Genomic DNA, 22,856 nt, shown 5'->3' with positions numbered 1-22,856 from the left:
AAAAAGAATAGGGACCTTGAAAGGTTATATCATGCTAAGACCTAAAGCTCCTTCTAGAGTCATCCTAGAGAAATACTGTATGTGATATACTGAAGGGGTGACCTCTGAAGTAAAGTCTATGTATTAATTCAACAAGTATTTTTGAATACCTAATAACTGTCAGGCATGTGTACACATATGAATGAAAAAATATAAGCACTCCTGTTGGAATAAGAAGGATATCTTCTCTGTTTTGCCTATTAAGAGACTATATTTCAGGACACATTTAGTGTAAGAACTTGCCTGAATTGGTATTACTACAAAAGAAAATCTGACTAAACAAAATCTTACCTGTAACAGAGAAAATGACCACCATAAAATCAAAAATATTCCATCCAATAGTGAAATAGCTACATTGGAAAGCGATGAGCTTCAGTACACATTCTCCAGCGTACAGAATAATAAGAACTAAATTAATCCAGCAGAGAGCAGCGTCCATTTTTTGACTCTGTTCGTCACTTTGTATCATAATGGTTATGGCTTGGAAACAGATAAGAACCATAATGATAGCATTAAAAATGTCATTTGTTACCAAGTCAAAGATGAATCCTTGGCACTTATTCTGTGGATGAAGAAAAAGATATAATAGCCTTATTAAGAGGTTCTATTCCCACACATATTCTCTGTACATTTATAATTTCCCTCCTAGCATAAACAGGAAAATAAGTGAGGGCCTAAGTTTTCACCAAAATATAATTATAGTGTATATAGTCAAACAAACAAAAGATCATCAAAGCTTTGTTAAGGAACATATTTTTAAATTTTGTCAAAAGCATTTGTGAAGCATTCTAAAAACACATTTTCATTTTTTAAAAAGATTATTTTTATTTATTTATTTATTTATTTATTTATTTATTTATTTATTTATTTATTCATGAGAGACACACACAAAGAGAGAAAGAGAGAGAGAGAGGGAGTGAGGCAGAGACACAAGCAGAGAGAGAAGCAGGCTCCATCCAGGGAGCCGGACATGGGACTAGATCCTGGGACTCCCAGGATCATGCCCTTGGCCAAAGGCAGACATTCAACCCCTGAGCCATCCAGGCATCCCAACACATTTTCATTTTTAAAAGAGAATACACAAAAGAAACTCTTCTCGAAGTTAAAAATGAAATCTAGATGTTTTCTTACTCCTGGGCGACGTAATGTTTTTTGAGAGTCCTCACACAACAGCCTCCTCAGTGCACGGGATTGTTTCTTCTGTTTGACTGTTATAAAGATATTGGAGCCTCCCTGGTAAAGAAATGAAAGAAGATATTAAAATCACATTGAATCTAAATTTCACCTTACATCAAATCATTACTGATTTGATCTTTTATAAAGGGCATAAAGGCAATGACCTGAATCATGCCTAACCACATCTAACCTTCTGCACACAAATCCACACTAAGTACATGTAAAGTATATGGTAATGGCTAGCAACAATTATCTTTTGGTGCACTTTCTTGTAGTCAATTCTTGTCTAACTTTTCAGTCTACCAAGGCCTACCTCATGTTAAACAGAGACAGAGAAGAAACAGGAATAAACGGAAAGGTTTACTAGGAAAAATTTAATCCAAAAGGTAAAGGTAGGGCAGCCCAGGTAGCTCAGCAATTTAGTGCCGCCTTCAGCCCAGGGCCTGATCCTAGAGACCCGGAATCGAGTCCCACATCGGGCTCCCTGCATGGAGCCTGCTTCTCCCTCTGCCTGTGTATCTGCCTCTCTGCCTCTCTCTCTCTCTGTCTCTAAAAAAAAAAAAAAAAAAAAAAAAACCTAAGGGTCAAATTAGTTTGTACCTTCTAATAAGCAGGAAAAATAGAATTGGCTATTATATGTTTTTATAAGTTCACATATTCTTAATTTTCCAAATAATACTTATGGGAAGATATTTTTATACACTTATGCCAACAGGGCCTTGTGCTTACTTCTTCATAGCACCTTCTAGAGCTTATTTATCTCTGTGTCCCTAGTGCTAATTTCAGTGTCTTATATAAAAATATATCAAGTGAATAAGAGGTAAACAGTTAATGTATTAATCTAGAAATTAGGAATTATTACTGCCTAAGTCAGGATTTAGTCACTTAATTTTGACAAGAGTCACCAATTTCAAGTCCAGAAGCAAATCCTAGGATGTTATCCCATTAGGTTGAAGAAGATGAAGCATACTATCAAGTGCATATTTGCTCACTGTTCTCCTAATCCCATTTGACTAGCAGAGGCTGAGAGTAGTTTGTTTACCAGACTCTGTACATGGCTGAAGATAGAATTTAAAAACTAGACTATTGTTTTCTTTGATTCTTTAGAAGGCTCTCCCGAACCTCTAAAAAGTAGGTCTCTGTGGTTAAAATAAGCAGACTTCAATGACTTTTGAGGCCTTTACATTTGTAGAAGCCCTGAAGGAAGTCTTTGTGCAGAGATGCAACCAAACGTGTTGTTTGTTCTGTCTCTGAATCATCTCTTACTCGTTCCAAGTACTCCTGTTTAGACTGTATATTTAGGATTTAGGATTTTCTCTACTTCTAGCTGAAAAAGCTACTGAGCTGACAGAGATGTCTATGGTGAGTCTGAAGGCTTTGAACATATCAGAGAGTAAAAAGTATAGCTTATTTTTCTTGAACTTCACATATTTGTGCAGATGTACCACAATATACTTGTCAGTATGATATTTTTTACAAACATATATATATATATATAAACTTGTAACTTTTAACTTTAAGCTTGTCCATTTATATTTGAATATAGAAAACAATGTAAAGATGATAATTTTATCAGTATTTCTCAATATGCAGGAATATCAACCTGTTTTTTTTAGGTAAGTACCAAATACAAATGGTATTAACCTGATCCCAAACCAATTATTTGAAGCAGGGCATTTTTATAAATGTGCTTGATTTTCTTAGGCATTAGTGGACAAAAAATATTTGTACTTATCTTTATATTATGCTTGTTGAAATTAGCAATAATAACACCGATCAGCATACTCAAAGGAAGAAATAATCCAATAATAACAAAGTTGATAAAGTAACAATACATGTAGATGTTGTCTTCAAAATTAGGCTGCCTATTTACCTAAAAGTTAAGTTAAAAAATAAGAAAAATAAAGTAGGGCATTGCAGATTTTAGGGCAGTGAAAATATTCTCTATGATACTGTAATGATAGTTATATGTCATTACACATTTGTCCAAACCCATAAAATGTACAACACCAAGTGAACCCTAAAGTAAACTATGGACTTTGGGTGGTTATGATTTGTTAATGTAGGTTCATCCTTGGTAAAAATGTACCATTCTGGGAGGTGGTGTTGATAATAGGCTATGCATGTGTGGAGACAGTGGGTATATGGGAAATATCTAAATGTCCCTCCAATTTTGTTGTAGACCTAAAACTGCTCCAAAAAGTAAAATCTTTAAAAATAAAAGAGTGAAAAAATAAGCAAAATATTGATATACCAATCTTTTAAAACATAAGATTTATAAAACATAAGACTTATAAAACATAATAGTTATAAAATGTAAGATTTATAAAACAATTTATAAAACAATAAGATTTATAAAACAATATAGCAAAATATTGATATACCAATTTTTTAAAACATAAGATTTATAAAACAATTTTTCCTTTTTACAACAGGAAAAACCAACAATTCTACCTGAGGTAATGTTTCCTCTTTGTTCTTTGGTGAAGCAATATCATTGCTTTGCTTATTTAGATTTCAAACTTTACTCCATTAGTTTAATCATTGCTATGAAGTCTGATAATCCTTCAAATGAGCCTACTGGGCTTCAACCACTGTACATAATCCTGGAAGGATTTAATTTTCTGTGAAATACTCAATCTGAAATGTATTCAATTTCTGTCTAGAATAAGCATTTACTTTTTTCATGTTATTGATTCTCTTATTGTTGGTACCCTTTTTGGAACTGCAAAAATAACCTTGCCAATACCTTAAAAATGGCTCTAAGATGATATTGTACTTACACCAATAGAATCAACTGCTGAATTCATAATAGTGATCCATCCATTAAACGTTGCCTGTAAAAATGGCATGTATTTAATTCTTATGGAAATCTTAAGCTTCATGGCAAATAAAATATAAAACTCAAATTGTTATTAATAGTGTAAAGCATGATTAGTAAGGCTGACCTCATTTCAATATACCATGTAATTGAGACCTTTATCATTTCCATTACTGCATTTATAATGTCTATTAGCAACTATTTAAAACCACTTAATTGTGGTAGCTTAATTGTAGCTGATAAAAATATTGTAAAATAGTATAAATAGAAAGGGGGGGTAGGTAGATAAATGGTAAATATATACATGCTATACATGCTACCCAAGTGTCACTGTTACTTGTATCTACTATATATGTACTTGTGTATGGGGAAAGAAAGACAAGATAAATGATTCATCTCCTCATTTCCGTTAGATGTTGGGTGACTGAAGAGCCATAGCACTAAGTAGAAACAAAACAGTAGTGCCCTGAACTGGACCAAAAATTGTGACTCTATTACCTTACCAATGATGGTAGAAATAGGTTTCCAGTACCTGTCATCTCCCCCATCAGACCTATCTTCATCACCCTTCCCACTCCCAGTAGAGCAGGGTCTGTGTTTCACTTTTGTCTTCCCAAATAAGCCTAGTGCAGCATGTCCCATAACATGTATCTACTAAACTAATAATTGCTAAAATATGTTATAATAACCAACTCTAGCAATCATCCACATTTTGTCCTTTATGTTCACCTATAATATGAATGAATGTATATAAACACTGACAAAACAAATCAGAAGTGAACTTACTACTTGAAGGAGTGAAAGGAAACCATTTCCAACATTATCGAAATTCAGTTTTGCATTCTCCCATGGCATGGATTCATTAAACACAAGGCTTTCACACTGACTCTTATTCATGACTTCAGCTATAGGAAACCTTTCTCCACTCGTTGGGTCAATGCATTCATAGAATGTGCCAGCAAATAAATGTACTCCTAAGATGCTAAAAGCCAGCCAGATCATAAAGCAGACCAGAAACACATTCAAAGTAGGTAAGGTTGTTTTTATCAAAGCTCTCACAACCACCTGGCATATGAAAAACAAACAGGTAAACTTTAGGTAAGAAATGTAAAATCACTTTAATTGAATTGGAAATGTTAAATGTAATGTCATATAGAAATAACAAAAAAAAACATCACTAAAGATTTACTTGCCACATGCCGGTATTTGAACAACCTAACTAATACATTTCAATTAAAAATATACATTAATATCCAGATATTCTCAAAATTTTCATACTAAAATAATCACTAAAAGGCAACAGAGTTGATTAGATAAATAATTATTTCACTGATTTAACATGTTTACCAATTTCCTGTATTGTGCCAGAAATGGGCAAGACAACTGAACCTGTGTGAATATATGTGTACATATTACCTAGAAAGTATATAAAATGAGAAAGAAGCAGGGCTACATCTAAGTCTTGATGATTCTAATTTTGGGGAGGACAGGCATACAAAGCAGACACTGAAGTGGTAGGGGAAATTAGAGGAAGACCAAGAAATCGTAGATCAATGAAGTCTTGGCAAGAGGCTATTTCAAGAAACACTGAACGAGCAGGGGTTGCCTGCAAGATCACAAACCTCCTCACTCTATCACTCTACATCACTGGTGAACCACTCCAGAGCAGTAAGTGTGGGAAATAAATCTACCACCTCAACCTGAATAACTATAATAGTCTAGAATCACTGTCTCCATAGAACTCCCTTCTCTCTTGAATACTATAATCGGAATTGAATTCTTATCACTCCATTATAGCTATTACGGCAAATGTAAACCAGTTCTTACAGCCAATAGAAATTTTCACTCTTTGCATTTCTTTATCTTTCCCTTAGCATCTATACTTTTGACCCCTTTCTCCCAATTTCATTTCTTTCTTTTTTTGTGAGGCACCATCGATTCTCTTTTCTACCACTCTATCCTTCCCTTCCCTCAGCCACTACTGGGTGCATACTTTTCTTGCTGTACTTTCTTGCTGATATTTATTCCCTAGTTTTCTGGCTTTGAATAAATATTTTAACTTTTAATTTGGTTTCAGTAACACCTCATTTTATTTCTAAAACTAAGTCACAGGGATCCCTGGGTGGCGCAGCGGTTTGGCGCCTGCCTTTGGCCCAGGGCGCGATCCTGGAGACCCGGGATCGAATCCCACGTCGGGCTCCCGGTGCATGGAGCCTGCTTCTCCCTCTGCCTGTGTCTCTCCCTCTCTCTCTCTCTCTCTCTCTCTCTCTCTCTCTCTCTGTTACTATCATAAATAAATAAAAATTTAAAAAAAAATTAAAAAAACAAAACTAAGTCACAGATCCTTTGTTGGCACTTTAGATATTTTGAGAGGCCCACTGATGCCTCTAATAAAAAAAAAAAAATGCTATTCTCATCCGAAATACACTCAATGTAAGAAAAAAGCAGTGGGATAGAGTTGACACAAATATTTTAGTAGTCAGAGCACCCAAGACCTGGAACTTATTAAATCTATAAAGCATTAATTTTGTAATCACGTGGCTCCTTATATATTCAATGATATATTTTCAGAAATCATTCAACTACAGAACTTCCAGAGGTAGAAATGAAGGCTAAGATCTGAATCTGCAATAGAACAGAACAGAGAATCCAGAAATAAACCCATGCTTATATAGTCAATTAATCTATGACAAAGGAGGCAAGAATATACAGTGTAAAAAGACAATCTCTTCAATAATGGTGCTAGGAAAAATAAGCAACCACATGCAGCTGGACTCTTTCTTATACAATTAAACACAGATAATTTTCTTATTGGATTCTACCTATATTGACTACATGAAATTCTGTAATATTAATCAAATAGATAGGTTAATGTTAAATAATCTATGTAAATGAAAAATGCAAGAAAACATTGATGTGTTATTATGAAATGAAGGTAAAATTGGGCTTTTTCTGTCATTTCTTCACATAGCTGATCACCATATATTACATAATTATACTCTGTGTGGTGGGTCATAAATTCTGTTTTCTCTATTAGCTCGAGCCATAAGGGGTGGGTTTCCATTATGGGCCCAAAAGATTGAATGTTAGTTGTTTTATGTGGCTCAACCTATTAGTTTCCCTCACATTGATAAGAGATTTTAACACATTGGTGAGGGAGAGATGACAAGAATTCATAATTTGTGATATATGACTTTAAAAAACTAATTTATTTTAAAATTCAAACTTTTATTCAGTATAATTACTTAGTGTGTACAATATTCCTATAATTTTAAACATCTAGGTGATGATATGGGCTAGAATGGTTTCACTTTTTGAAACTTTACATTCTCTCCCAACTACTAGAGTTTTTTTTTCTTATTTTATGCTTTTTCATATCTTATGAGCAATAAAGACCTAAAATCTTAAGCATAACTAACATACCTTTCTTCTATATTTTAAAATAGTAGAACATAAGGTTCTTGCATTGGTATTATTAAAGATGCAAATGTGAAAACTGCAAAAATTTAATTTGTAGAAGTTTAGTAATCCTAAATTAAAATCTACAGATTGGTTTAGAAACTTTTTTCTTACCTTCATTCTTTCAAATTGAGATAGAACTCTGAGTGCCCGAAGGAATTTAATGGAAATAAGTGGTTTTAATTCCTCCCGAGATTTGCCTATTAAGCTGAGACAAAACACCTAAATATGTTTAAGGGAAAAAAGAATGAATTGGGTTTAATTTTAAATTAAATAAAACAATCTGCAAAATAAACTTTGCATTTATCATAGAAAAGATAAGTTAAACCTTACCAAGAAATATACAAAAGATTTAATATATATTTCCATATATCTTATCAATCACTTACAGAAATGGATGAGGAAATAACTTCAAATAAGATAAAATAAAAATATTTTGCAGCAGAAGGAATATATGTTATTGAAGTAAACAAAAATTTGTATATTTGTCATACTTTATGATCAAGGAATTTTTTATCCATTTTTTAGTTTGAAATTAGATTAAGAGTCAGTTTCATGATTATTTGTAATATAGTAACAGTATGCTATGTATTCATAAAAGCAAAATTTGGAATATATTACATACAAATTCATATTAAATATGGTTAATAGAATAAGATTTCAGAGAAGAGGCATCAAGGAGGATATGGATATTTTTAAGTCCAAGTACAAATTACAAAAATGTATACAAAGATACTAAGGTGATTTTTTTAAAGTAAGCATATGCATAAAATCAATCAGGGCTGGGGTGCCTGGGTGGCTCAGCTGATTAAGCGTGCAGCTCCTGCTTTTAGCTCAGGTTATGATCTTGGGGTCATGAGGTTGAGCCCCCTGTTGGGCTCCACGCTCAGTGCAGAGTCTGCATGGGATTCTCCTTCCCTCTCCCTCTGCTCTTCCATCTGCTCTCTTTCTTTCTCCCTCTAAAACCAATCAATTAATCTATCTATCTTTTAAAAATATCATTCAGGGTTGATAATTGTTAATGGAGATTGAATAAGATGGTAGAGTTATGATGAACTTTTATAGCATCTTTATATTTTCTGTATTTTCAAGGCAGCATAAATGAAAAAAATTGTTCTTTTCTATGCTATACTAACAGATGGTCTTAAAGTGAGCTTTAAAGTAGTCATATGATTTATGTAAGCATGGAGGCATGTGGACACCTAAAAATAATGACTAGCAAACAGGAAGACGGGTTGATGGTATGGTGTGATTTTGTTGGCATAGAAGGTTAATTTGCAATAATTTATTTAGAAGTCAGAGATCAGAACTGTAAGTCATTTTATTTATACAGTGAGAAGCTTCAAATCATTGCTTGTAGAATAGGAGTCATTTGTTCATTCAACAAAAATTGCTGAGTACCAATTATGATACATGAATTGTTCTAGGCATTGGAGATAAGACAAGAACCATATTAGGAAAATGATTCTTCCATAAAGGAGCTAAGCTTTCAGTGGGGGAAGACAAGCAATCACAATGAATAAACAATGAATATCAATTAATATATAATACTAATGGTACTATGGAGATGAAGAAAGCAGAGAAAGTAATGGTTGCAGATTTAAATATAGTAATGCAGATAGACATCTAACTTCAGCATTTTTTTTTTTTTGAGCAGAGCAGACATGAATGAAGTGAGCCAGCCAAAGTTCCAGGTGAGAGGAAAAATAAGTGCAAAGTCACTAAGATGGAACTCATCTTAGCATACCCGAGAAACTTCAGGAACGTCAGTGATGGTGGAGCAGTCTGTAGACTGGGATGGGGTAAATGGAGAGTAGTAGGAGATAAGACTGGATCATGTAGAGACTTGTAGGTTTTGATTGCAGAGAATGTAGCTTTATACTCTAAGTGAAATGAGGTGTTTATTGGAGGGTTTCAAGAAGAAAAGAGACTTGAGCTGACTTCTTTTTTACAACACTAAAATGCATGTGGTTGCTATGTGGAAAACAGAATGAAGGCGTGCAGTGATGGAAGCAGGGGTTGCAGTTTGAAATCTGTTGCAGTGATCCAAATGACAGTTTTTGGTAGCTTGGATCAGTGTGATGATGGTGAAGGTTATGGTAAGTAGTCTAATTTTGAATATATGTTTTAAAAATCAAGCCAACAGAATTTAAATATTTTAGGATACTGATGTGCAATAAGCCTATTCTGTTAGTAGCAGATTCATAGGTGATTGTTAGAATAATCCAAGAATGAATGTTGAACTTCAAAAATATTAGGATGAAAAGAAAAGGACAAGTGTTAGCATTATAAATGAAGATATAGGGGATTTTGGTAACTGAAAATGTATAGACAGAGGAAGAAGGAAGATATAAGTAAATGGAAGAGTTAAGTGAGAATCACAGTAAAGAAGAAAATCAAATAATGAACTTTAAAATTTTTCTTTAAAATACGTACAATAACAACCATGAAGTCTAGTTTATACCAGCCATTAGTGAAATAGGCTTTAAAACCATACGCCATCCACTTTAGAAGCATTTCCAGAATGAAGATGTAAGTGAAGATCATGTCAGCATATTCTAATAAGATTTTAATAGTCTTTCTCTGATCGATATATATATCTTCAAAAGCCTGTGGGTAAAAAAAATTAAGGATTAGTGTACATGTTATTTCTAATAAATCTTTGGCATAGAGATGAATGAAATGTCCTCCCTAGTAAGCAGATGGTGAGCAAAGTCATAGGCTGTTGTTTCAAGGGCTGTTTCACTTTGTTTGGATTTATTCACATAATCCCTAAGTATCAGTTTCTGATCCCATGCCTGTAGCAGACATCAACTAGTTCTAGAACTTCTTATACAGACTAGTTTGGCACCACAGTGATCCATAAAGCTTCTCTCAAATCAGTTAATCACACTTAACATAAGAGGTGCAACTTTTACTGACATCTGACTGGTTATTAGCTCTAATTCCATGTAGCCAACTCACAGATATATGCCAGTTGCTAGTAGAGAAGCAGAGATTTTTTTAAAAATGTGTCTTCAGATATCTACACTGCTGTTACAAGAAAAATCACAAAGTTTGCTCTGCTGCAGAAATAATCAGGTAAACCAATGGAAACACATAAATATGAAATAAAACTATAATCATTTCTCCAAAGCCCCTCAGATTTAATTGATCAACTTTAATTTTACCAAGGAGGATGCAAAGCCTGACAATGTCATTTAAAGCAACTTTTTTATTTTAGCACTGAAAAAAAGGCAATAAAATACCAATAATGTCAGGCATACTTTTATTAAAGTATATTCAAGTTCAAAAAGCAAACAAGGATTAAAATTATAGTATGCAAATAATGGTATGATTCTTCTAAGTCTAATGTTAAATAAAAGTAAATATAACATGACAGCAGAGTTACTGACTTTTAATTGAACCAATTATGGAGTAAAGGTGTCTATGTAAGCAAATCATAAATATAACCTAAAATGATTATAAAGAACTTTATTACAATGTATTTACTTATTGCATAGCATATAATGTAAGATAATATAAAAAGATATACAAAAGTCTTTAAAAACATTTAAAAATGGGCAAAACTAAAATATAGTACTCGAAGTCCACATACCAGCTACCCAGGTGGACTGGGGAAGTAATTGTTAGGTGTCAGAGTATGTGGTTCTGGAGTCCTGGTAATGTTCTATTCCTCAAGCTAAGTGACAGTTACACAGATACATTCACTTTGTAAAAATTCTTTAAGCCTATATACTTAGAATTTCAATGGTTTTCATTATGTATGCTAAATGTCAATATAAAGTTTACTTTAAAAAATGTATACAGTATAAAGTTGGTTCCCAGCTGTGACTCCATTTTCTCTGCTCCATGCATCTCACAATTAACTATTTTTTTGTGTATCTTTCTCTGATCTTCTTCAATGAAACCCAATAAAATAATTTATAGTCTATTTTTCTTTTTTTCCTATGTAAAATGTAATATGTCTCATTCAATATTAAATAAATAAAACAATTTCAAAATATACGAATGACAGTGGGAAATATGAATGTTAATAGATATCTAATAGATACTTTTATTCCAGATCATTATTTTTCTACTTATTACCATATCTTGCAATATCAGCATACATACAGCTTTTATAACTTTTAAAAGATACATTTATTTATTTTAGAGAGAAAGGGAGAGAACAGCGGTAGGGGCAGAGGGAGAGAGAGAATTCTAAAGCAGGCTCCCTGTTGAGGGTAGAGCCCAACCTGGGGCTGGATCCCAGGACCCTAAGATCATGACCTGAGTGGAAACCAAGAGGTGGTGGCTTAGCCAACTAAGTTACCCAGGCACTCCAGCTTTTATATTTTTAAAATAGCTGCACAGTATCCCATTGGGTGATTGTACCATAGCATATTTAAACCGTCACCTATTATAAACTGTTTTTGCTCTTCAATCTTTTTCTATTACAATGAACTGTTCAGTGAATAACGTTTAAATGCATTTAATACATGCTCAGATCTGTAGGATAATTTCCCAGAATTAGGGTTATTGGGCCAATGGATAAATACATTTTTTGTTCAAAGGTCGTTAAAAGTATATACAGCACTTTTCTTTCCTGATTGAATTGGTACCAAAGTACTAGCACAGTATGTGCATATTATTAAACTTTGTCTCATACAGAAAACTTTATTAAAATAAGAATTTGGTATCTAACATTCATTTTTCCCACTGTTATTCATATATTTCAAAATTATTTTATTTATTTAATATTGAAAGAGGCTAATACAGATTTTAAGACTGTAATATATGTCTTCCAAAAGTAAAATCACAAAATATGAACTTGGCATGATGACTTCAAATAACAGACTTCAGACACATTTTTTTCCCATAAAAGTATCATATACTTACCAGAGCACCTGTGCTGAGCAGAGTGACAAGGCCAATGAAACACTTAAAACAACTGTTTTCCACTATCTTGCAGCAGGTTTTCCTTATGTTCTGCCAAATTTTTCCTTTCCGGGATACTCTACTAAATTGGCCAGGTGAAGATCTTTGTCTATAACCTGTCAAGAATGAAACTGCTAAGAAGAAAAATCTTGAACAGTCATGAAAAAGTAGACATCTCAAACTTTCTACCATATGCTTTAGCAATTAGTTATTTACAGAATCTAATACAGGTGCTCTCTGACTTATAAAAATTTGATTTTTTTACCCCTGTTTCTGTGGACCACACAGTCACTGAGAAAGACAAGAAAAACTTAACTTGTGAGTTTGAGAATAGTAGGAGGAAAGAAATTGTAAAAGGGAAAGATGACTTAGAACATCCCCTAGCCTTGTGGGACAGAGGGACAGAGTGTAAGAAGAATAGAATTTATTCCCCACCCTTAAAAAAAAAATGCACACACACATGCAACACCTTCTATATATCACATTTTGGTATGATGCTTTAGAATTCATTCTCTGAAAATTTACAAAGCATTCTCATTTAAGCACATAGATGCTTATGAAATGTTGAGAAGTATAATATTAATTAAGTCAATTAAATTGATGTCAGGTCTTAGGTGGCATGAGAATGGTGATTCTGGGGAGCTCCTCTGGATTGTAGAGCACTTTGTGGGTAGAATTCATGTGCATGGATTGAACTCTACCTTCCGGTTAAGAGAGTTAGCATAAAAAATAAAAAACCCTGAGACTTGAGAAGACAGTGCGTAACAGGTGAGAAAATGAAGAAACAGAAGTGGGTGGAGTTTAAAGCCAATGCATTTTACTTTTTAACTTTACCTACTGTCAATTTATATATCTTTGGTCAAAAAAATATAGGAAATGTTTCCTCCTTTGTCTTGAATCATACAAATCCTAGAAGTTGAGCTACTGAGAGCAGGTTCTTTTTTTTTTTTTTTTAAACTTTTTTTTAAACTTTTTTAAAAATAATTTTATTTTTTTTGAGAGCAGGTTCTTATACTAAATACAGGAATTTGAGCATTTAGCGGTTAACATTCTGATTTCCAGTGATTTCAAATGTCCAGAACCCATAATTATTTGTTCATCTTGCTAGGACTAATTTGAATTATAAGTCATCAAGAGATGTATGTTATATATCTAGTGACTTAATCAACTGACTGAAGTCCTATACATTTCTTAATATTGATGTAATCACCATTACTTATTTTGTTTTCCTATGAAAGATATAAGATTTTTCATCTGAGTATTTTGAATATTGACTGTATTCCATGAAGCATAAAAATACACACACACATGCACACATGCATGCACATACACTTATTTAATCTTTTTACCAATCCTGTGAGTTAAGTTTTATTATTATCCTCAGTTTACATTTTAGGAAATGAGCCTAAGATAGGCTAAATAAAAGCCAGTAAATGGTGACTTGGGATTTGAATTCAGCCTATCTGACTCCAGAGCCAATGCTCTTAACTATTGTATTAAACTTCCTAGGAAATAGGCCCTCTCCCTCTTTTCCACATGTTGACTTTTTTATTGACATTCCCTATAAATTTTATCAGGATTGATATGAGCATGTGTGCATATATTTGTTTGTGTGTTCCTTAGCCAAATTAGTAAACTCTAAAATTAGAATATATCCAATAGTATTTGATAAACTAAGAAATTTAGTTGAATTCCAATATAATGACCAAAGGAACTTATTTTTTTCTTACCGTTTTTAAGATGCTTTGGCTTCTCATGTTCATAAACCATTTCTTCTTCTTCAGAGATAGCAATATCAACTGTACTGCATTCAGATGAGCTAGATTGCTTCACCTTCTGAAAAGTAAAGTCCCACCAAAAAAAGCTGTGATTAAAGCTTCTTACTGGAGTTCAAGTTTATTTCATTTTCAGGAATAAGAAAAATTGTGTACCGAAAGACTTTTATCAGGTTTAAAGACTATTTAGGCTAATTTCATGATTGACATTAAAATGCATACATATCTCTGTGATTTGAAGTTTTAAAAAATTAAAGGTTAATTTAAACTAAAATAATTTTGAGATTAAAATTAGCATTTAGTTCATAATGCTGTTCTCCTGAAAGATGTATAGGATACCATATCTCCAGTATCCAAAAGGATTTGAGTTTCAAAGCTCTCTTGAAGTTATTCACAAGGTTTCCACATATGCCATTTCAGCTAGATAAGTAGTATCAGAATAAATTACCCCTTGATGCTAAAGATGGGTAGACAAGAGTGCACTTAGTTTGTATTGTGAAATCCAGTCCAGACATTCTTGTATATACCATCATAGGACAGGACTGATGTGAGGTTATCCTGAAGTGAAATGAAGAAATGGCACAAGGAATAAAGACCAGGACTAGACCTGGCAAAATGGTACCAGCCTTATGGAGAGAGGCTATTTACAGGGACTGACATTCTTTCTCACTCGGTACTTGACTGAAGTTCAAGACCGAATAGGATAAGGTCTATCCTTATATCCTTATAAAGTAGCCATGACTTTGCATATGTGGTAATAATACATGTGACATGCACGGCTTTTACTTGAAATTATTTTCTCACAATGCTTTATTTTACTTTATCTTAAAATCAATATACAGCATGTCATCCTTTAAAATGACCAAGATCCTAAAGTTAATAACATAGGAGATTATTTTCTAATTAAAAATAAGATAAATATATTAAAACATCTGGGGAAGAACAGTCTTATTTTTAAAAAATTAAGGAAAGATCTAAATAAGTATATCAAAAGGAAAATTATAAATATTTTGTCCTACCTATTGGTCTTATCCACAAAAAGTGTCAAGGAAATATAAATGGGAGGCTTTGTTTGCCTTAGACCTTACATGGTCAATTGTCAGTAAGACATTTGGTACTCAAAAAATATATATCCATTAGGGTATTACTCTTAAACAAATTGCTTTTATTATTTCAATTCCTCATATTTTCTTTATTTCCGATGAAATAAAGGTATAGCAATGTATGGGTTTGAGAGTAAACAATACATAAATGAATGTTATATAATGCTTCGGCATTCAATAATTAAAAATTATACACCTTATATTTATGTTATTTTAGAATTTTTAAATAAACTATTTGATGCGATTTTTCCAAACCCCTTTTAGTATGTTATTCTAAATATATATATAAATCAATTGGGATTCAAAATTATAAATAATTTTATTAGAAGACTATTTAATGGCATGATGAAGTGACCATGCTACATATGAAAAACATAAAATTCATTGTAAAGTTTGATGTTATTTTTTTAAAAATTTCTATAGTCACATTGCAACTAAAAAATGGCTGAAAGTTTTAATAACAAAGAAAAAGAAGAATATATCTCAGAATTATCAGATAAGATATACCTTTATATTCTTTGGTTTTTGGGAGATTAGCATCCTAAAGTACTCATGAGTTGCATAATCTTTAAAGTGTCTAAATTAAATATGTAACTAAATATACAGATAAGTGACTGATCAATCAACAAGACCACATAATTATAAAGCATAAATTACATTTTCTGAAACCTTACCATTTACAATTATACTTAAGTGTCATCTTTCCTATATATTCTCAAATCCCAGACTTTCTAATGAGATTGGCAAGAAGTTTCCCAGAGCATCTCAACATGATGTGCTTTGATAAATAGCAATTTTACCCGGAATAAGATGGTAGTCAAAGTTGTAAGTGAAGATATGGAAGTGTATCTGGAGAAGAGTATTCCCTGTTTTTTTTAGAAATGGTATTAATTAAAAAAAAAAAGAAAGAAATGGTATTAATTAAAGGAAAATAGACCTAAAAATATTGGGCATGCTAAGGAGTGAAAGTGTTTCTCTAACACAAAGATAGATATTTTCACTAGGAGCTGGAAGGATTCTGGATAATTGCAATTCAACTCCTATTAGGCCAACTTGAGAAGTTATTACAGAGCAGCTGCCAAGCTGGAAGAGGTCTGAGAAACAAGATGGTGCCAAAGACTTTTTCAGGGATGTGGAAAGAGACATTCTTTTCTCCTTCCCAGTTCCTGTGAGTAATCTGAGATGGTTTCCTACTGAGGTACAAAGCAAGAAGCTTGCTAAGCAGATGTGATCTCTGTAGATGTAACTTTATATTAAATTATACCTCCTACTAAGACAACATAATGCTTGCAAATGAAGAAGATAAGATTGATTCCAGTAGGGTGTACATTTTAGAAGGTAAGTTAGCAGCAATATCTCTACTTCCTTGAATGTGTTGAATTTTTTGTTGCTGGGTTTTTTGTTTTGTTTTCATTTTGCTTTGTTCAAGAGTTGATAAATCTACACACTGTTCACAATGGTAGCGTTTGCTTTATTCTTTTAACCTAACTCAATTATATATGTTATAGTAAATGTTGCAGAAATAAAGTGACAAGAATCCTAGAATTTTAGCAAGTAAGAAAGTATTTTAGCCCTCCTATAGTCTAGTTTCTCATTTCCAAGATGATTATGCCCAGAGTTTAATGATTTCTCTGATAATACACAAAGAAATGTCAATTTCTTTGAAAATTTAGATTTCTCCAATCTGCTTTTCATCACCCCATATTGCCTGCTTATTAATTTACCAAATTTTGTAATTATATTAACCTAATTTTACAAAGTGTTTACTATAGACTGGGCATTGTTCTATGCACCATTGAACTACTTTTCTCAGTCCCATCTTCCCTAAGAAATAGATTCAGTTCTATCTGCATTTATAGACAAGGAAACTGAAGCTTAGAAAGGTTAATTAACTTGATTAGGAGCATGAAATCCGGAGCAAGGAGTGCTATAGCTAGGATTGAATGGGTCCTCTCAACTTTACCACTAATTCACTTTCTTACCAACAATGCATAAATCAACAATAAGCAATCAGAATATTCAAACATCTTACCTCTTTGCTGCTCCCATCACCTGACTTGCTTTGAATCTCCTTATTATCCAGATTTTCTATATCAGATTCTCCTGAAGCAATTGGCACAGTTTCTGAGACACTAGGACTGGGGATAAGTGATTGACTCTCATTTTCACTCAGTGTGTTTTTCTCTGTGCCACTGCTTTTTTCCTTATCCTTGAGGAATTCTTGGGTGTTGCTTAATTCAGAAAGGGTATGGTCAGAAATATTCTCTTTAACATATACATCATTTACATTGTCCATTGTCTCCTTTGAAACATTTTGGTTTTTGCATAATATTTTAGAAAGCACATAGTTTATTCCTTTCTGAATCTTTGCCACTGCACGTTGGAGATTTTTTGCTTCATCGTCTTCTTCAGTTGTTGCAGCCTTGTATGAACTAAATGAGCTCACCAATGCCAGAAACAGGTAAATTATCTAAATGAGGAAGTAAATGAGGTTGATTTTATCTTACTTTTTGTTTCCTTCTAAACAATAAAACATCTTTTAAAAAAACTGACCTGAGATTTGAAAACAGGATACAAACTACAAGGCTATTTAGGCTAGCCAGTTCTTACAAAGGGTCAGGTGCTATGCTAAGAGTTTGTACAGCTAGAACTCCCTTAGGATCACAACATTCTCTGATGTATCATTTATTTCTCTTTTATAGATGAAAAAGGCAAGGCTTACAGGTCTCAAATATCAAAGGTCATATAGATTAGACTCAAATCTTATTCCAAAGCTTGTTTTCCTTTGTCGAGCCAGGCTACATCTTCCAAGATGAAGAAACAGATTGTTACTTCAGGTGGCTGACTTCACTTCAGCATTATCCCAGGAAGACATACAATGACATCTTCATGGGTTCTGCAAACCCACAAGGAATATAATGAGGAGAGTGCTATTCCTGGTTCTGAAGCATGCATCTAAATTTCCTTGGGACATGCTAGCACAAGGACTGGGCAGGTTAATTGATTCTCTGTGGTAATAAATTTTGTTAAATAAGAAAGAGATGAGTGATGGAAGAATCATTCCTAATACTTGTAAGTTATTTGAATTCAAGGAGGGTGTATATTTTGACCTTTACTATCACTAAGAGATATGATCAAACCATGTTTAGTTTCCAGAGAATCATACTTTTATCTTGTTTGTAATTGTAGGATATAAATAATATTTTTGGACTTTAGAGCTGGAGATTCATATTGGTAATTCTTTTAGACTTAAAATAATAATTTGAGCATCTTGCTTGTTATGGAAGTTTTTCTGCCTCTCTTTGGATATCTGAACTTTTAATGATTTAGTTTCCTTTATGTTTTATACATTGCTTTTAATGAACCAAGTTCAAATGACATGAATTGTGTTTAAGAATATATTAAGAATAATGTTAAGAATAGATTTCTTATATCTTAGATACACATATCCTACACACAATACCTGCAGATTTACATATACAATAAAAATGTTAAAAAGCTGAAATGAAATTCTAAATGATAGAACTGAAATTTGAACCCATGGATCTGAACTGTTTTTCTTGGATCTGAACTCTGTTTTTATCTACAGCTCAATGCTACATGTAAGTATTTAAAAGTCAATTAAATACTTGCTTTTGTATATGACAATGTTTTAAGATTTCCACTTAAGACTGAATCACTGTTGGAATCTTGTTGGGAGAATAAGATAAAGTTAAATCTAAAAACTGGGAAATATCTTCTTTTTATATCAATGCTGAGATTAAGTGTGAAATTGCAATGCTGTAATGCAATGAGTTGGAAGTACAGGGGGGAAAGATCTACAGCCTTACAGATTCTCTCCTTGCATTTTTTCCCTTATTTACTCTAGTGTTATTATCATGATGTTCCACACATGGGTGACTGTTGAGGGGAATAAAGTTTAAAAGATTCAGCAAGCCGAGTAATATAATTGTCAATCAATTGGAAATGGAGGTTCACGTAAATCCATTTTTACCTCTAATCTGTCTGCCTATTGACATCAAGTTTCTGATAATCAGGAATAAGAAAAATAAGACACAGAGTAGAGTTCTAAAATAAAGAAACAGAAGTACAATTATATAATTGCCTCAGCATTTTTGCTTCCTTGCTTTCTGTGTGTGTGTGTGTGTGTGTGTGTGTGTGTGTGTGTTATTTACATCAATAGCCATCAACCATGATCCCTCCTTTTCGGAATAGAAACTTATATTTCATTTGCAAAATCACCCTTATCTCATTAGTAGTCATATGAGTTGAAATGATGCCAACTCCAGCTCCAGGACAGGGTTCTGAGTAGTTTAATGTAATACATGTTAATATATCACATGTTAATATATTCTACACTTTGCACAATAAATAATAAGTGTATTCCACACCCTGTGCAAAAGAGATTGGTTTACAAATAGACATGTGACTCAGAGCTAATATGAGAGATCTGCTGTGACTTCTAGGAAAGAAACAGGAATTTCTCTTCTATTAGACTTGACATGATATGAACACAAGAAGCTTTAGACTTCAGCAGCCATCTTGATAAAACAGAGGACACTAGCCAGCAAGAGGCATACAGAAGACAGATCTGAGATATACAAAGATGACCTTGTTTGAACATATGTGTCACACCATAACTGAAGTGAAATCTACCTCCGATATTTTGAGTTATGCATGCTGATACATATGTTGATTTTTGTTTCATCCAGTTAGAATAGGATTTTGTCACTGGGAGTTGAAAGTGTACTAATAGCTACAAAGGCAGAGGTCAGTGAAGTATTTTCACATGTTGGGCCCTGTTCTAGGCTTTGATGATATGGAGAAAAGTCTTGATCCTTTCTTTGTGCAGCTTAGTTTAATAAGGAAGGTTGAGACATGTACATCAACAATTAAACATAATGTCAGCAGAGGTAAGTAGACAGGGGTTATAACCAAGGTGAAACAGAAGCAAGGTGAATAGGAGCACCAATAGATACAATGGAGTCTAACCTGTGATTGTTTTTTCAGTCTTTAGGAAAATGTATTTGATCTCCACCAAATATTGAATCCTTTCTTTTTTTTTTTTTTCCTTTCTCCGTAAGAGCAATTTTCTTTTATAAGCTATTCCCTTTTCTTGGAAGAACTGAAAGCTACTTACTCAATTCATGTAATACCACTTCAATTACTGGGAATTTAAAAGTGACAGCTTTTCCTTTTAGTTAATGCACAACAGTTTTATAAACCAATGATTTTCAAACTGCTGCACAATTCAATCAAATGAAAACTTAAAAAAAAAAAATCCTGATGACCAGGCTATGTCCACATACCAATAAAATCAGAATCTCTGGGAATGGATCCAGGGTATTACTATAGTTTTATTAATTCCCCAGGTTATCCCAATGTGCAGCCAAGTTTGACAAACTGTGTTACATCTAAGTGCTTCTTAAAAATTTAATGTGCATACAAATGACCTAGGGTTATTGTTAAAAATGTAGATTCTACTTCCATAGGTCTGGGGTGGGGTCTAAGAATCTGCAGTGATAACTATCTCCCATGATGCCAATGCTACTTGAGTAGCAAGGTTTTAAACCAGTGCTATCCAACAGAAATACGATGCATGTCACATATGCAAACTTCTAGTAGCCACATTAAAAACATAAGCAAAAACAGGTGATATTAATTTTACTAACATATATTACTTAACTAAATATATCAAAAATGTTATTTTAAAATTCATTCAATATAAAAATTATTAATAAAGTCACTTACACTTTTTATGGAGTAAGACTTCAAATCCAGTGAGTATTTCCACATGTAGCACATCTCAAATTGGACCACTCATATTTCAACTGACCAACAGCCAGATATGGCTAGAGGCCACCATATTAGACAACACAATTAATAGACTACTAGATCCCATAAATCTGTATCATGAAAATACCAGCCTACATTACATCAGTTTTTCAAGGAAAATGTAAAAGCATGGGTTACTTACCAGTAAGTTTCCAATTAAAATGACCATCATGTAAAAAGGAATACAACTGAATTGGCCTGCTACCTTAAAGCAGTCCCATAAGGTCTCTATCCACTCTCCACAGAGAATCCGGAACACATTCAGGTAGGAGTGGAAGAAGTCCTGCATGTGCCAGTGTGGGAGTCGACAGTCTTTGTCTATGTTGCAGACACCTTCTTTGTAATTCATACCAAACAGTTTCAGGCCAACCACAGCAGAAAAGAATGTGAATGTGAGCAACAGCAGAACCAAGTCTTTCAGGGCCACCAATGAGTCATTAAGAATCTGCATCAGAATCTTAAATGTCGGCCAGTATTTTACCAACTTGAAAATTCTCAACTAATACAGAAATCCCAGAAACAACAAAAATAAGAAACAAACAACAAAAAACCTGGTCACTCTTTATTGTGACATATATTTAAAATTTTTATCAGCATTATACACATATACATATATAGTCTTTAATGCAATACTCAGCTTTAAGTTTTATTAATACTAACCACTGAAAATTCAATTTTATACAATTCTTAATATAACATACATATTCTGTATTTTTTACACTAATCCATACACATCTTCTTCTATTTATTTGTCAATTTTCATTCAACATTATACTATTATAATTACTCTAGTTTTGTTTTAATATCTGGCAGGGCAACTAGCCATTCTTTGTTTTGCTTTTCACAACACACAGGAAATTCTCCTACATTCTGACAAATAGATGATATTGAAAAAACATGTTAGGTCCCATTAAATTCCAGTTAAAGTTTATTATGTATTTTCCTTTAAAGTAACTTATCAAAGACCAAACACAGCGTTCTAGGTTTAGTCTGAATATTTATCTTCTTTCCACTAGATTTTTTGTTTCTATTGATAGGGTTACCTTAAAACTTTAGCCACCATATTACAGTGAACTTAGTTATCTAAAACTGAAACATCATTTTTATAGATGTTATACCTTCTCCAACTTTCTCTAGTATACAGTTGGCTTTCTGGACTCAAGAGTAGGGCTTCACATTTATTCATGTAAAACTGAATCATTTATATTCAGTCCATACCAGCTTTTCAGATACTTTGATACTTTTATCATATTTTTGTATTTCCCAGTTTTGTTTCATCCATAAATTTGATAGGCACCTCTCACATATACATATCTTACTGATTAGAAAAGTCTACAGATGAAGACTTAAGACAAGGCTCTGAAGAATTACTTGGAAAAGGTCAAAGCTACTTAATTGTTCTTGATTCCTGCTACATTCCTTCAACTTCTCACCAGAATATATTACTTATTGAGTACTTAACATTTCTATACATACTCTTCTAATAACATTATTTCCTTGGCTAGTTTTTTGACTCTTACTACCACCCTACATTGCAGGCATATACTGATTCTGACTTAATATTTTTCATAATAACATTCTGCTAGCCTGATCTTTTATTTTATTTTTTTAAATTTATTTATGATAGGCACACAGTGAGAGAGAGAGAGAGAGGCAGAGACATAGGCAGAGGGAGAAGCAGGCTCCATGCACCGGGAGCCCAACGTGGGATTCGATCCCGGGTCTCCA

The 22,856-nt window shown here is 33.1% G+C and overlaps 1 protein-coding gene across 1 annotated transcript in view; it reads right to left on the bottom strand.

Annotated features, from left to right (window-relative positions):
• The window catches only part of SCN7A (sodium voltage-gated channel alpha subunit 7), a 104,324-nt gene that overhangs the window by 5,400 nt on the left and 76,068 nt on the right, over nucleotides 1–22,856 (bottom strand). Inside the window, exons 14-24 of the mRNA XM_072810937.1 lie at nucleotides 21,271–21,627; nucleotides 17,326–17,763; nucleotides 14,146–14,251; nucleotides 12,377–12,531; nucleotides 9,932–10,105; nucleotides 7,610–7,717; nucleotides 4,823–5,101; nucleotides 3,999–4,052; nucleotides 2,951–3,088; nucleotides 1,171–1,275; nucleotides 331–601 (exon numbers count right to left, since the gene is read on the bottom strand). Of these exons, the coding sequence (XP_072667038.1) occupies nucleotides 331–601; nucleotides 1,171–1,275; nucleotides 2,951–3,088; nucleotides 3,999–4,052; nucleotides 4,823–5,101; nucleotides 7,610–7,717; nucleotides 9,932–10,105; nucleotides 12,377–12,531; nucleotides 14,146–14,251; nucleotides 17,326–17,763; nucleotides 21,271–21,627 (2,185 nt within the window). The remainder of the gene's footprint in view (nucleotides 1–330; nucleotides 602–1,170; nucleotides 1,276–2,950; nucleotides 3,089–3,998; nucleotides 4,053–4,822; nucleotides 5,102–7,609; nucleotides 7,718–9,931; nucleotides 10,106–12,376; nucleotides 12,532–14,145; nucleotides 14,252–17,325; nucleotides 17,764–21,270; nucleotides 21,628–22,856) is intronic.

This window comes from Canis lupus, chromosome 34, assembly GCF_048164855.1.
Source record: "Canis lupus baileyi chromosome 34, mCanLup2.hap1, whole genome shotgun sequence".
Taxonomy (NCBI): Eukaryota; Metazoa; Chordata; class Mammalia; order Carnivora; family Canidae; genus Canis; species Canis lupus.
The sequence above is the reverse complement of the archived record's forward strand: the minus strand, read 5'-3'. Positions and strand labels throughout refer to the sequence as shown.